The sequence below is a fragment of the Metarhizium robertsii genome, assembly GCF_000187425.2.
Source record: "Metarhizium robertsii ARSEF 23 chromosome Unknown MAA_Scf_11, whole genome shotgun sequence".
In the NCBI taxonomy this organism is placed as follows: Eukaryota; Fungi; Ascomycota; class Sordariomycetes; order Hypocreales; family Clavicipitaceae; genus Metarhizium; species Metarhizium robertsii.
In genome coordinates this window covers 832,266-846,071 of record NW_011942151.1, presented here as the reverse complement: position 1 = coordinate 846,071, position 13,806 = coordinate 832,266, and the positions used below count along the sequence as shown (strand labels likewise).

General features: G+C 52.2%; 3 protein-coding genes across 3 annotated transcripts; 1 reads left to right on the top strand and 2 right to left on the bottom strand.

Annotated features, from left to right (window-relative positions):
- Nucleotides 1–1,200: 1,200 nt before the first annotated feature.
- Nucleotides 1,201–2,047, bottom strand: MAA_09912 (heme oxygenase-like protein; the record flags this gene model as incomplete). Its single annotated transcript, XM_007827910.1, has 2 exons — nucleotides 1,201–1,942; nucleotides 2,004–2,047. 2 exons carry the CDS (start codon nucleotides 2,045–2,047, stop codon nucleotides 1,201–1,203), a joined length of 786 nt encoding a protein of 261 aa, XP_007826101.1.
- Nucleotides 2,048–4,077: 2,030 nt separating this feature from the next.
- MAA_09911 (golgi transport complex component Cog5) lies at nucleotides 4,078–5,406 on the bottom strand (the record flags this gene model as incomplete). The annotated part of the gene is made up of 1 exon (XM_007827909.1): nucleotides 4,078–5,406. The coding sequence occupies one exon, from the start codon at nucleotides 5,404–5,406 to the stop codon at nucleotides 4,078–4,080; it is 1,329 nt and encodes a 442-aa protein (XP_007826100.1).
- Nucleotides 5,407–6,463: 1,057 nt separating this feature from the next.
- On the top strand, nucleotides 6,464–8,272 carry MAA_09910 (uncharacterized protein; the record flags this gene model as incomplete). Its single annotated transcript, XM_007827908.1, has 2 exons — nucleotides 6,464–7,165; nucleotides 7,226–8,272. The coding sequence occupies 2 exons, from the start codon at nucleotides 6,464–6,466 to the stop codon at nucleotides 8,270–8,272; spliced, it is 1,749 nt and encodes a 582-aa protein (XP_007826099.1).
- Nucleotides 8,273–13,806: the final 5,534 nt, after the last annotated feature.

Sequence of the window (13,806 nt, the reverse complement as noted above, 5' to 3'; positions counted from 1 at the left end):
CAGACTTTTGGAGGGTAAATTCAAGGCAGAATTAACCGAAAACTTGGCATTTAAGCTTTGCGGCGAACTTTTGGAGGGTAAATTCAGGGCAGAATTGACTGAAAACTTGGCATTGAAGCTTTATGCATTTACGCGGCCCCTGCTAGCTTGATACATCGTGAGCAGGGGGTTCTGGCTGATGTCTAGGTGGGTTCCATCTACAATCAAATTTTATGTGTACATAGGTCCTACTAGAAATGGGTAAGCGCCTGGCCATAATTATGCGTCAAGTGTTATGCAGCACTTTCAGCATGCTTGCAACTAGATTTTGCGTTTAGCATCACAGCCAAGGCATATATGCTTACATGTCTAAAGGCTGGACTTTGACGATTGGTCGACGGCCCTGGCATCATCCCTCACTACGGATTGCTATCCGCCCAGCAATTTCAAAGTATTTGGCGCTTTAGTAACACTTACACTTTTACAGACATGCCATTTAACAGGGTAGAATACCTGCGTCAGCTGCCCACGAAAATAATTGTCGTTGGCACGGCTTGCTAACAGCGAATGTACCTGGCTACCGCGCGCTATACGATGATTTACTACGGCGAATCAATACATGACAAGTCAGATATCACACTGGAGTACAAACTATGTATTCCATGCCTCGGGGCAGCAAGACTGGGAACCTTGCTTCCAATGTAACCGTGTCGTCGGCGAACTCGACCAACCCGTCTTTCGAGCTACGCCCAGCGACAGCGGTAGTACACGGCATGTTGCACGGAAATGATTTCTTCTCGAGAAAGTATACAATCTTCATCCAGGTTGGCTGGGTAACCACACAGACCTGCTTACACGCCTGCTTGTGTCAGCATTAGTAGTATTTTGGTGGCCACTAACCAGCGGCCCGGGCCCTGTTTCGCCACGGAATGTGCCTTTACTGTTTGTTTCTTTCTCTCTCTTCTCTTCTATGACTGGAGCGAGCTTGAATCGACTCAAGCCACGGTTACGCCATGTCCCAGTCCCGATTGTCAACACCCGGTTGCTTCCTGGAGTTCTCGGTGATACGAGGGACCGCACATTACTAATTCCATCGGAGGCCTGCAATTTCTTCTTTTTCCTAGACGCAGCTGTACACGTTTTGAACCACACTTTCCCGCCTCTTGCGGTGCCACAGACACGAACCGGGTTGGAGTCTCCCCCGAGGATGGAGGCAGGTGATCAACTTGGCTCGTAGGCTGCCCCCCTTGCAGCATCCTCGTCGAGCTGGAGTGTAATAAGTTCGCAGCGCCTGAAAATCTCCAGTGCTTCGTCAAGAATCTCTCGTCTCTCGGGTTCGGTCAGCAGTCTGTCCGCCGCCACGACGCAATCTCTGAACCGGGCCCTGACAAGCTCAGCCTCTTGGACGCGCCAGAAGGACAGAGGTGGCGGCAAGGCAGTGAGGTCCGCCTCTTGGGCGGATAAACCCCAGAATTCGGGGCCAGCTTTGAGGAGCTGCGCGCGGATGAAGTGTCCGCCGTTGAACAGGGCTTGGTACATGATCCATACGTAGGCCACGAGGAGATGGGGCTTTGTCGAGACGTCTTGCTCAATGTATTTTCGGAACTCGCTGCCCGCGTTTCCTCCCCCCGAGTCGAGATTGTCCATCTCTGCATCCGGCGGTTTCAGGGCCGCAAAATCAGCTTGCAGCCGCTTTGTTCGCAAAAGTTCGGGAAGGTATATTTTTCGTAGTACTGCCTGCACTCTCTCCTTGTCGCTATTGTAAGAGCTTGGCTCGTCGCTCATGTTCCCCATCCACTCTGAAGCGTCCCCTATCAGGTCATTCCAGACCTTCTCGAGTCCCAGAAAAATCTCGGCATATCGCGAAAGTCCTAGTGTATAGATGGCTGGCGATTTTGTTCGGGGTGGGAGACAAAGCGGAATTCGGGCCGTGTTGAGACGGTTCACCTTTCCGTGAGCCTGCCTATTATAGTTGACATTACTTGGCTTGGCCAAGGCGGAAAAGTTGAGACTTATACACGGACCTGATTACTTTCTTGATCTTGGAGGGCAGATCGATATCACCCATGTTGAGTGCGGAACCACATCCAAGATGGGGTTGTTGGATGGAGCGTAGGGAGCTTGAGTTTTCTAACTAACCAGCCTGGGGCGGACAACATGGCTTACGGAACACGACGAGTATTTATGTCATGAATGCCTCTCTCGAGACGACTAGCCGCTGTGAAACATTGGTCCGAATGAAAAGGCCAGAACAGTCTTGACTGAGTTGCGGGATACTTCTGTGTGTATGGGTAAGGACTCACGCCTCGCCCACACCGGTAGGGACATGGCAGGGTGTTACCACCAGGGCAAGTTGTAGCTGCCACAGACGTCATTCAACGCCAAGGGAGTCAGTAGTAGAGCTAGCTGGAATGCTGTTACCATACCAAAAATTGGTACGTTATCTGCACTGTATAAGTAATAGTACGGTCTGGTGCCATTTGATTGATATTTTAATACTACCCGGTACTGCCCGGCATTAGCTTTTAGCACTTCCGGCCAGGCACTTTTAGCACCCCCCCGGCACCTCTGTTACGGTCTGGTGTCGGCACGGTGCCCGCATCGCTACAGGCCCCTATAGAATTGACCCCACTACTGCCAGACTATTGTCACTATGTCTGAATTGCCAAAAAGATGCTGCTCATATCTTGCCACCGTCAGGTGCTTTACCACTCCTACAAAAGCAAAAAAAGTGGTCATGTTGTCTCACATACTTTTCCATGGCAAGAGGCACACTTTTAATCACGAGAGAGCGTCTTCCACAGGGTTGTCATCAATGATCATATTGGCGGCCGGGCCGTTTTCAAATTTCCACTGTAAATTCAGCAAATATCACAGTTTTGTCAATTCTTCAAAGACCTGGATATATAAAACTGTGTTTCAAGGCCTACACACGTCTTCACTTCAGGGACCACGTACTGGCCAGACATAGTACAGGTGAGCTTGTATACCTTGATGAGTGGCACAGCGGGAACTCTGACGCCGTGAGAGACCTGGCCGGCGCTTTTCTGCAGCCTTGGGTCCAAGATTTCCAGTGGTGTTGAATAAAGCATGAGCATAGTAAGGCGAGATGGTCTAGGTGGAATACTAGAGTTATACAAGTTCAGAAGCTAAATATGAACTCTTTAGAGGAAAAGTGACGCATATGGCCATTGTTGGTAGGTCCCTGATCGCGTACGTCCCACTGAACGTAACGGCAGCAAAACATGATGCTGTGCCGCTACGAATATTCGGCAATAGTTTCAGTATTTGAGGTAACTTATGAACCTGGGTAAGTATTGAACGGGAAACTAGGACTGGTCATGTTCTCGTTGTCTCGTGGCTGTCAATGGAAGCCTGTTGCCATCCCTAGGTACAACCCCAAGCACCAGTCAATTTCTACACATTTTCCTGCGTCGGAATTTCCAGCTTCTACTGTGTTGGCCTATCCCGCAGCAAGGACTCACATATAGGCATGACTGGATGTAAGAACGGGCATCATCCAGCTCTTTCGGCTACTCTCAAGCAGGATGCCCCAGATTCTACGAGTAGCTACCAAGGTAGGCAGTGGTTGGCTTGTGCTTCATCGCCGGACTGAGCTGTCTAGCCAATAAATAATGAGCATGACCATCAGGGCATCTTTTCGGGGAGGAGGTTATCTGCAACAACTCATGACTGCCGCTCTCTGAATGCTGACGGGTAGGATATGGCGACGAAGTTTATAGACGAGCGCCGCGGCTGATCAAAACTTGTGGAAACTTGCACATGACCCATGTTGAGATATAGTGGCCCGGCTTCGTATGGCTATTGCGTCAGATATGCTCAATAGTGTGAACCATTGGTTTCATGTACGCAAAAAAGCATGTCAACGTTGCGTTGACCTCGCTTCAAGACGTCTGTACGCTGAAATGGTCCTCGGGGTTGTCATGCACATGAGCGAGCACAAAGATACTGAAAACTTGTTGACCGAATCAGGTTTGGCAGAATAGATTACTTGCTTTTATCATTTCTTTTCCGGATCCCAAAAACCAGATGATTTTATATGCTTATATGCGTCCGTTTGAGTTCATGTCTATGCCATCATCGCAAATTATTCGTCACGCTCCCCACCATGACAGCAATCTCCCTATCCCAATTCGCCTCCGCGGCCTTCTCCTTATTCCGCCCCGTGGCAAACGCTCCCGGTGGCTGCGAGCCGTTAATCACAGCCTGGCGAATAGCATCCCCGACGTTGGCCTTATTCGACTTCAGTGATCGGGCAACAACGCCACCTCTGCTAACAATGTCCTGGACTCGAGAGGCCAGACTGCTCGCAATGGTGCGCCAAAAGTACGATGCCAACGATCCCGTTTCGAGATGAGCAAGGAGCGGCTGGATGAGGCTTGGATGCTTGTGGGTTGATGCCGCCGGGAGTAGAGGGTGAGCAGGGGGTTTGCTGGCGTGCAGAATGATTTCGAGGGCAATAATGTTTTGACACTTGGACGTAACTTCGTACAAGGCCCGGTCTAGAGAAGGGAGTTGTCCGAGGGAACGAGACAGCGAGGTGATGCTCGTTTGGAGGGCCGATCGAATATAGTTGTCTAGGGCGGTGAGGAGGAGGCGCGGCGACCAGCGGTCGGGCTTGACACGGTTTGTAGGCGAGAGGAGATACAAGGCTGCCATGGCGGATTCTAGCTTGGCTTTTGCTTCTTCCCCCTGGGCAAAGGTTGTGTTGTTGGGGATGGAGAACTCGCGTACGAACCTCTCGGCTGTTTCGCGGACGGATCGCTCAATGGGCGAAATGACGGCATCTTGGAGAGAGCGGATGGCATCGACTTTTCCCAGGCCGTGGCCTTCCTCGCCTGGTCCGGTAGCATCAAGAACCTCGCGGAGAGATAGGATAGTGTATGAACATCGAACGAGTGCTCCGTGATCTTCCTTGCTTCCAGGGCCGCCTAGCTCGGACTGTTGGACTTCCAACTGGCGTCCGAGCTGGAGACAGCGACCAACGGATCGACCGAGACGTAGCGTCTCCCACAGTCGTAGGGCAACTTGTCGAACTTCATCTGCCTCGGCATGTTTGTCGATAACCTCCCTCTCCAATTGCTTGTAGCTGTCGTCGAGGCTCTTGATTTGCGTGTCTAGCTCCGAAACAATGCGCTGGCTGGCCTCGTTTTGCGCCCGTGTGTATTCTAGCAAGGGGACCGCGGAACGGGTGGTCAGCAGGTCGATGTGCGAGTCGACTTCTTGCGCGTCGAAAAGAACTCGTGACAGCGGCGTGGAGAGATCGAGTGGTGTGTCGTTGGGGTTGTTGGTCGACACGACGAGCGTGTTGGCAAACTGGGCGGGAGAGAAGTCGGGAGAGAGGAAGGCTTCGTAGTCGATATAGGAGGGCTCGTCCGGCTGGATTGTGCTTGGTTCGGCAGCCATGGTGGTGATTGTGAGAGCAGCACTCGAGGGTTTATCTCATCGTGGTGGAGGTGGTTATTGAGCTTGGCGGGGCTGATTTGGCCAGCTGGCAATATGGCTTTTGTGGTCGAGGATTGGCCTTGGACGAATTTGCAGAGGGCCACCAGACTCCAAAACTACAACAGCGTCACCACGAACATAGAGTCCAGTTCAATGTCTTGTCGATGCGAGCCACCGTTGTCGTGTGGCGGGACTGTGTCTCGGTGTCTCGGCGGTTGGGTGTGGCCTGTGTGTGTGTGTGTGTGGATATGCACAACACCATGACGATTCACGGCTCGACACACTCCGTACGCAGTGTGTACTGTGTGTACTCCGTACAGCATTGAAGACTGACTTCAGAATACCCGGAGCCGTCAGTGCCGATGCCGTGGTGGAGCAAAATATCCCATCTGGACAATCAGGATCCATCCCTGCCAAGTCCATGGACTCGCCGTTGCCTCCTTGCCCGCCAGGCTGCTAAATTGCCGCAACCCACTGAAATGTAGCCCATATGTAACCAACGGCCAAGCTGCTCGGATGGACTTGGATGGCGGCCCGCAACATGGGGGAGCGTCATCGGCCTGTGTGAAACAATTTCAATCAGCACTGTGCCTTGGTGGTCCGCATACCCAAGTGGCACTCCACATCGTCCCCATCGCACTGTGTGTGTCGCGGCTCTCTCGGCCACACCAGCCTTCGCCGTGCGTTCCGTAGTCGAAAAACTTCCGCGTCTTCCTCATGTTTTTTTTTTTCAACCCTCTCAGCTCATCTCCCCCGTCTGTCCTCTCCCCCGGCGGTTTTGCTTTGTTTCTGACTTGGCGTGTTGCTGTTGTTGCTGAGTGCCAGCCAGTCAGTCTTCTTGTCGTCGTTGCGAACCGCTTCCGGAAATTCTTCTGCAGCGCGCGAATACTTCAATGCCCAGCTTATAATCACAATTCTCGTCGACAACGTCCATCAAACACGGCCCGGCCCTCGAAGGGTGCGCGAGTGCGATCCGACAATTGTCGTGTAGCTGCATCTCTAGCAAACAATCGTCAACATGATCCACTTCGACGTCTTCGACGCTCGCGATCTCTTGTTCCGACGAGACGCAAGCTTCCCGCCCGGCGACAACAGCAGTGATACCGTCATTGGCAATATTCACTTCAACGCTACAGCCCTCGATAACAACAATTATACCTTTTACCCGGGCAACAACACATTGTCCAACATATCCGATTGTTACCTCGTATTTGCGCCTTACTCGCCAGTATTGGTACGGGCCAACGGCAGCTTCCTCAACGCGACAACATGTTACAGCTCCATCAACCCCATTGGTAAACGCGGCTACGCCGGCATTGGTCTTGGTGTTTTTTACGCTCTTTCCATTGTCCTCACTCTCGTTGCGCTAGCCAAGCATGGCGCATTGTATCTCCGCACCACAAAACGTTTCTACCCCATCGGTCGAAGATGGCAATGGTACTGGGCATGCCTTGTCGCTGCCTGTGCCCTTGTCAGCCTCTTTTCCAATGTCGAAATTGAACGATACTATCTCCAGGATCTGCCAATTATCCTTTGCGTCTTCTTCTGGTTCCTCATGTGTATGGGAACTGTCGCTCTGGTATGGGAATCTGTGCGGCACTGGGGGAGCTGGCTGGAGAGACAGTTTATTGATCCAAACCCTTTTGTGTATCGTGAGGATGATAGACGGGCTAAGCTTGAATTTTGGCTGCCTTTATGGTTCTATTTTTGGTTTTGGATGGTAAGTGTGATATTGTTTCGGGAAACTGTTCAAATACACATTTACTGATCGCTACTCTAGAATTTCTTCATGGTTGTTCCCAGGAGTTGGAACTTTGTCAAGTCCCAGCATTCAGTCGAACAGACAAACGCCGTGGCCGTTCCCAATGCTACGAGTGTGCGCTTCAAGGTTGGAGCGTTCTGTCTCGTCATCTCATGGCTCACCATTCTATTTTCCTTGCGACACTCCATCCGGCACTACAAACCTCGTCACCGCGGCATATTCAACAGAGCACTCGGATTCATTCAAGCCGTCCCTCTTCGATTTATGCTCACCATGCCCTTGGCGCTTGCATTGATTGCTTATCAAGCAGTGATATCGTTCATCTGGGACTTTTCACTCATCAAGGCGGACGGAAACATACCAATCATCATGGCTTGGGGTTACGGCCCTTCCCTGCTCATCATATACATACAGATTGTGTACGGATACGCCTCGCCCAACGAGGACAAGGAACTCATCAGGCAGCGAAGGGAACGCGGAGATATTGTGGATCGTGAACTCGGCGTAGTCCATAAACCGGCGTGGTGGAGACGTGTGCGAGGTGATCACCTCCGCACGATGAGAGACAAGATTGACCAAAATGTCAATGAAGTCGGCGGCGAGCGGGGGATTGGCCGACGAGTCGAAAATGATGCTGAAAGAGATGCCCGTCTCGAAGCCGAGCGTTCTGCCATCAACAACGACGGCATTGAGCTCAGCAGTCTTCGAGATGACCCTCACAACCCGCGTGTTGATAGAGCTGGGATTCACAGCCTCGGCAAGACAACTTCGGCTACCGACGACCCGTTGGCTAACCCGTACCTGGGTAAGAACGATCGCCGTCATGCAGAGAGACTTATGCAAAGCGCCGCAACCGTCTTGTTCCCCAGCCAAGAACTTGCTATGGAGCGAGCCAGGAGAGCGACTGAGCTCATGGAGGACGGGCCGCCACCACCATACAACGACAGGCAAAGGGGAGAATCGGAGACGCAGAGACCCTTGTCAGCACAGAGGACGAATAGTACATCTACAACATTGAGCATCAATGCGGAACCACAGCAGGTGAGGAGCATGTTGGATATTTAACAGCGTCCAATAGCGACCTGGCGTGGCTGTTGAAACATCATTGGAGTTATCATGAGTCCATGTCCATGGTCGGTGTTGTTACTGCACGGTGGGTGGCATAGTTACGAATGGGACATGTTTAAATCACTTGTGACGACTTACGTATTCTTTGTATGGTTTTTTGATTACGCAGCGTGGGTAGTATAGTGGCCAATAGATATCCTTTCCGTCTTGGATGTAGTTCAATAAGCCGAGATATACGCAAGTGAATGCCATTATACGCTTCCTGCTAACCTCGCACTAATGCAATCTAGCATGAAGAGGAATATCGTCCTTTGTCCCAACCCTGTCCACAATCTCGGAGACTGCAACATCATGGTTTCCCAAGCAGACGCCCAACCTGTCAATTGCTTCCAACCAGGATGACATTGCACGACGTATCACCACATTTACATGCAGCATGCACATTACCCACCATCCCAACGATGCCTGCTCTGATCCAGTATCTACCGATAAAAAATGCATCCCACGTCTCGGTGACAAGGGCCCTGATCTTGCAGACCGAGGTGGAGGCGTAGCAGGGTCTGGGTAGCGGCATAATATGCAAGGCTGGAGCTCAAGAAGCAATATGCAATTCTGACGTTGGAAAGCTCTGAGATGGTGTGTGATAAAGTTGACATGGCAATCGCGTCTGGAGCTGAAAATGTGACGGTGTTTGGTGATGAGCTCTAGTGGCTACACGTCAAGCATCACGAGTAACAGTCGCAAGACGTCGCGTCACGGTGGGACCTTCATCGCTCCTTCCTTCTGCCCTTCGGACTAGCCTCAGGCGTGAGATATCCGCCACCTTGATTTTTGGCTTTTCGTTTACTGCGAGTCTGTGTGCCTCATCGACGATCCAAGAGAATTTGTCCGCTGCACGTCTTCTAGTTGAGCAGTTTCGAGCTACCAATGCTAGTATCCATGCGGCGCTTCTCCTCAGACTTCAGCCATCACCGTGACCGATTTCGGCTGGTCGCCGCGGTAGGTTGGAGTTTGATGTTCGATCCTTCGGTCCTACAAGAGCAATTCAAATTCCAGCATTGGCTTTTGCGAGAGCTCTCCACTCACCCAACGTTGTGCAAATCGGCAAATTGTTACATGTCAGACGGGATGGTTCATCCTCAAATCAGCAGGTCTCTGTTTAAGACAGTTGTTAACACGTCCAAACAGATGCGGCCACCTGCACGTTGTTCTGTCTCCGCGACTCGTTTTGTCTCTCAACCCAGGAGCATGGATGACCACAGCTGCGCGTGGCTACAAGGTTGCTACGGCGTACTCCCCAGTTCGACATATTTTACAATTTACCATGAAAATCAACCAACAGCTGACAGCTCCTTTGTTTTACAGCGTCTTGCCAATACTTCTTGTGCATCGTGACACAACTTCCAAATTGGATCGAAACCACCGCAGTCAGTCTCCCCTGGGGCCCGCCGCCAGGCCCAGGCACGCCATGGATCCGCCTCGATTCTCCAACAGCTACCGAGTACAGACCTGGTTGCCCACCAGACCAGTTCTTTGATCGACGGCATCTCCACAATCCTAGAAGATAGCGAGGTTGCCGACTGGTCCCTAACACATGTCAGCATGTACATCAGCCAGCCATCCGCTTTGACTACGGAGTACTGCATGCTCACTCGTGGTCTCTGGGTCATGTTCATTGGCCTGATTCTGAGTATACATACACAGACCCCGCCATCCGTCATCGTTTAATTCGTAACTATTACGGAGTACGTTAGTTGGTACTACGATCCCAGAAGCACACTGCGCCCGTCTCCCACTTGACAATGTGGGTATACTTGACGCCATCAACAAATCCACGTCCACCCGCTATTTAACCCTAATACCACTGTTGGAAACCATGCGGCTCTGCGTCCAACAGAAGGCTGAACTATTTGTCTCGATGGTCACTCCCTCCATTGCTTCAACCCCGGTGTGGCATCCCTACCCAGGCAAGGTCGAGTTCTTATTAGCTTCACAGGCATGTGGGTGCACTCTATTTTGCCACTTCTTGCCATCACTCAATCAATCGTCTTCCAAGTGTACGCGGGGTAGTTATCGATACTTTTTCACCCCTCTGGAAGGCGCATTCTTCATTCTGAAAACGTCTCGCAACCACTGATTCGAGCTAGGGCGCGAGGGAGATGGATAGCTACACGATGGTCTAATTCCCTCCCGAAGCTGGCGTACTGGTCTCGGCTTTGCCAGACACCACATTTACAGCTGCTGACATAAAGGTTACTGGAACTTGTATTCCAATGGCCTCATACAATAACAAACAACGCCAATAAGCCTAACTCCTGCCATTGAACAGTTCAAGTAAGGCGGTCTGGCGGACTTTCACCGTAATGAAGCTCTGTCAGCCTGGGTACTGTGCCTCTCTGCAGCCCCGAATGGCACGATATGTTGTTGCCAAAGCCATCAATCAGATCAAACCAGGGCCTGGGGGGGCATCTCGAGCTCCACCACGATGCGAGGCACAGCGCTTTGTTGGGCCGTCACCCCTCGCATGAATGGCAGGGAGGCGTCCAGAGAACACGCAACTGACAAATAAGAGCCGATATGACAACAGAGTGTGGACCGGTGAAGAGGTTACCACCCCATTAATGCTGAATGGCGCCAACTCGCTGCGCACCGTGGCGGTGCTGTTGACATTAGCACTATCACTCAGGTTCGCAACCGTCTAAGTTGTGAATACTACAGTGAGAAAGTCGGCCTTGGTATTAGCGCGAGGGTACAAATAAGAAGAAATCGGAGCCAAGAAAAAACTATCAAGAGGCAACAAACGGGTCTCATTGCGAGCCTAATCAATAATCGATCGATCCTCAGTCATTATGCCACAGCGTCCGGAAGCAGTCAGCCAGCTTTGTCCACATACCGCTTGCGACCAGCATGGCGACAAGAACTTCCGATACTCCCGTGGGTACAGCAACTGCCTGTAGAAGTCGTAACCGTTACTTGGCCCAACGGTGACAACTGGTCACTTGATTGGGAAATCCAGCAACACCCAAGGGCGTTCAGGAAACAGAGTGCCTTGACTGGACGCTGTGTACCTGGACCCCGCCCGCGCCAAGATGGGCGGATGACCTGTACCTTACGTCTGTACCTTGCACAGGTCTGATGCCTGCCGGCCGGGTGGCCTCGGCGGAGCATTTTTTAGTTGAGATAGTACTTGCGAACATCATGGATATCACCCAAGTGTTGCGGCACCATTGCAGAATATCAGAATACTACCGCTAGCCCAGCCTGCCAGAAGAGACACTCGGTCCTGGAGGTTTAGCCTCTTATACCTTTCCTCCGTGCTGGGTCATGAAAGCTTGCTCATATCTACTGCGGCAATGGCCGCCCGTAGACAACCTTGGTGTTCCGAGATCTACTTTGCCAGCGGGATGAGCCATATTGGGTGACGTCGTGTTGCGTAATCCGCAGTGCTGACGATATACGCACTGCGGAGAAGATTGCACCATTTCGGTGGCACCAACCACCGAGAGACCATGTCGATGGTGATGCAGCCAAACCAGGAGAGGCACGGCGCGTAGTCATCAAGCTTGAGTTGGCAGAGCCCCTAAGTCACCACGCAAACAAGGCTTGTCCCAGTCGCCGGTCCGAGTTATGAGCCTCTCACATTATCCTTGGAGTCTGTCTCGCTTCAGCAAATGTCTTGCGTTCTCGTTTAGATGCGTGGATTGGCCAAAGCGTCACCCCAGAGAAGAGGAGGAAAGGCTTCTTTCGGGTGCTGCAGGGTCGCGCAGGGTTATTAGTCCGCTTTGCTTCTTTATTATTAGATCCTGGATGTACTGTACCAGAGACACGACAGCGTGCCCACGAGGTTGGAATCCATCGATACTCGGAAGAGGAGAAGCACGGGCACACGGCAGCACGGATACAGTACCTGGAAGCACGGCACGCTACTGTTCAGCGAGGCACACAAGCAGGACTCTCCTTGCTTTTACCTTTCACTAGCTTCATTTGTTTGCCATTCAAACAAGGTGGTTGGTTAGCTGGACTGGACCAAGGCCCCCCCAAGGCTGGATCTGGACTCCACTCAAGGGCGAAACATGGCCCTTATCAGGCCTCGGGTACATGTTGAAGTTTAGCAGTTATTCTCCCACATCCGTCAGAGGCGGGAAAAGCAATCAGCATCAAGAAGAACTGTTCTGTCCTTGAGCACACCACAAGGAATCGTCGGCCCCATTTCTTTCCATTGCCACACGGCAGCCTCCAATCATTCGGCCGATTTTGCGAGCTGTCAAAGCTTGAATCCACAAGACGCCTCCCTGATCTGATGCTGCCTTTTTGCGCCTGCTTATGGGTGGTCCCCTCTGGTTGTCTGTCGCCACAGGTTGGTCCAAGGTGGCCATATGTCGCCCTGGGCGGTGTTGTTCAAAGTTGAATGGTCCTCCTTGTTGCTGTGTCCCTCCGCCTGTTCCACCCATGCCCCTGTCACCGTGCCGCATGACTTCGTTTCCCCTGGGTTGAATGTTGGGTCCCGAGTCCCCAGGCAGCATCATCCCGGCGAGGTCCCCTCCTCCGTGGTGGTTCCCATCAAGCCTGGGCTGTTGGCAGTCTTCGCACGAGGCAACGTTCCGCAAACAGCATGGGTGCTCATCTTCCTTTGAGAGGCGCCGACCGCTCATGCTTCTGACACCCGGCCCTCGGCGTCGTTCTTGGCCGGGCGGAAAAATCCAAGACATACTCGGAGCCAAGCAGCCTCTCTCTGCGTATTGTGAGGCCTTGGCAGTCCGTCTTCTCTTTGTCAGAAGGGCAGTGTTCCTGGACCGTATTGCATAGCTCATTCTCGACCTGCCCTGTTGTGCCGACGTGGTACCTGCAGGCACCGGCCAGTGTTAGCCCGTTGCGGCGCATCACGGCAACAGCAGACACGCGCGCACACACTCCCCCCCACAAATCTCACAATCCACACCACGAGTGTTGCCCAGTCGGTGTCACTAGCAGGCTCATTGACCTCTGTGCTGCTTTATGGGCATGATAAAGGCCCATCCGTGTTCAGTCTTCAACCCTCACGCTTGAGCAGCCAAGTGCCAAACGAACCCTGATCAACTCAACTCCAACTCAGTTCTGCCCCGCAACCTCCAACCTCCCGGTGGCTTGACTCGAGCAAGCCCCGTCGCAAGCAGTCGCACGTATTTGTCTTGAACAATATTCCTGCCGCCAGTACGGAGTAATACTGGTCCTGTCCTGGCTCACCACAACGGCGGGCCTAGATCGGTTTTTTTTTTTTTTTACTTTGTAACCTTGATAAGCTTTCCTCAGCCAACAAGCTCGCAAGCTTTTGGCCGGCGTAGCATCGACTTTTAGACTTCAGGCTTGATGCTCGTCAGGTCCGCATCATCCGGCACCCGTTGCAAATCGCACGCTTTCGTCTGAAACCAACACAGGGAACAAGCGAGACGAGACATTCTATACTACATGCTAAGCTCGCTCCAAGGGCACCGGCGCAGACCCCACTGGATCAAACACTACTACTGAGAGCTCCGGACTGCAACCCCCATCTG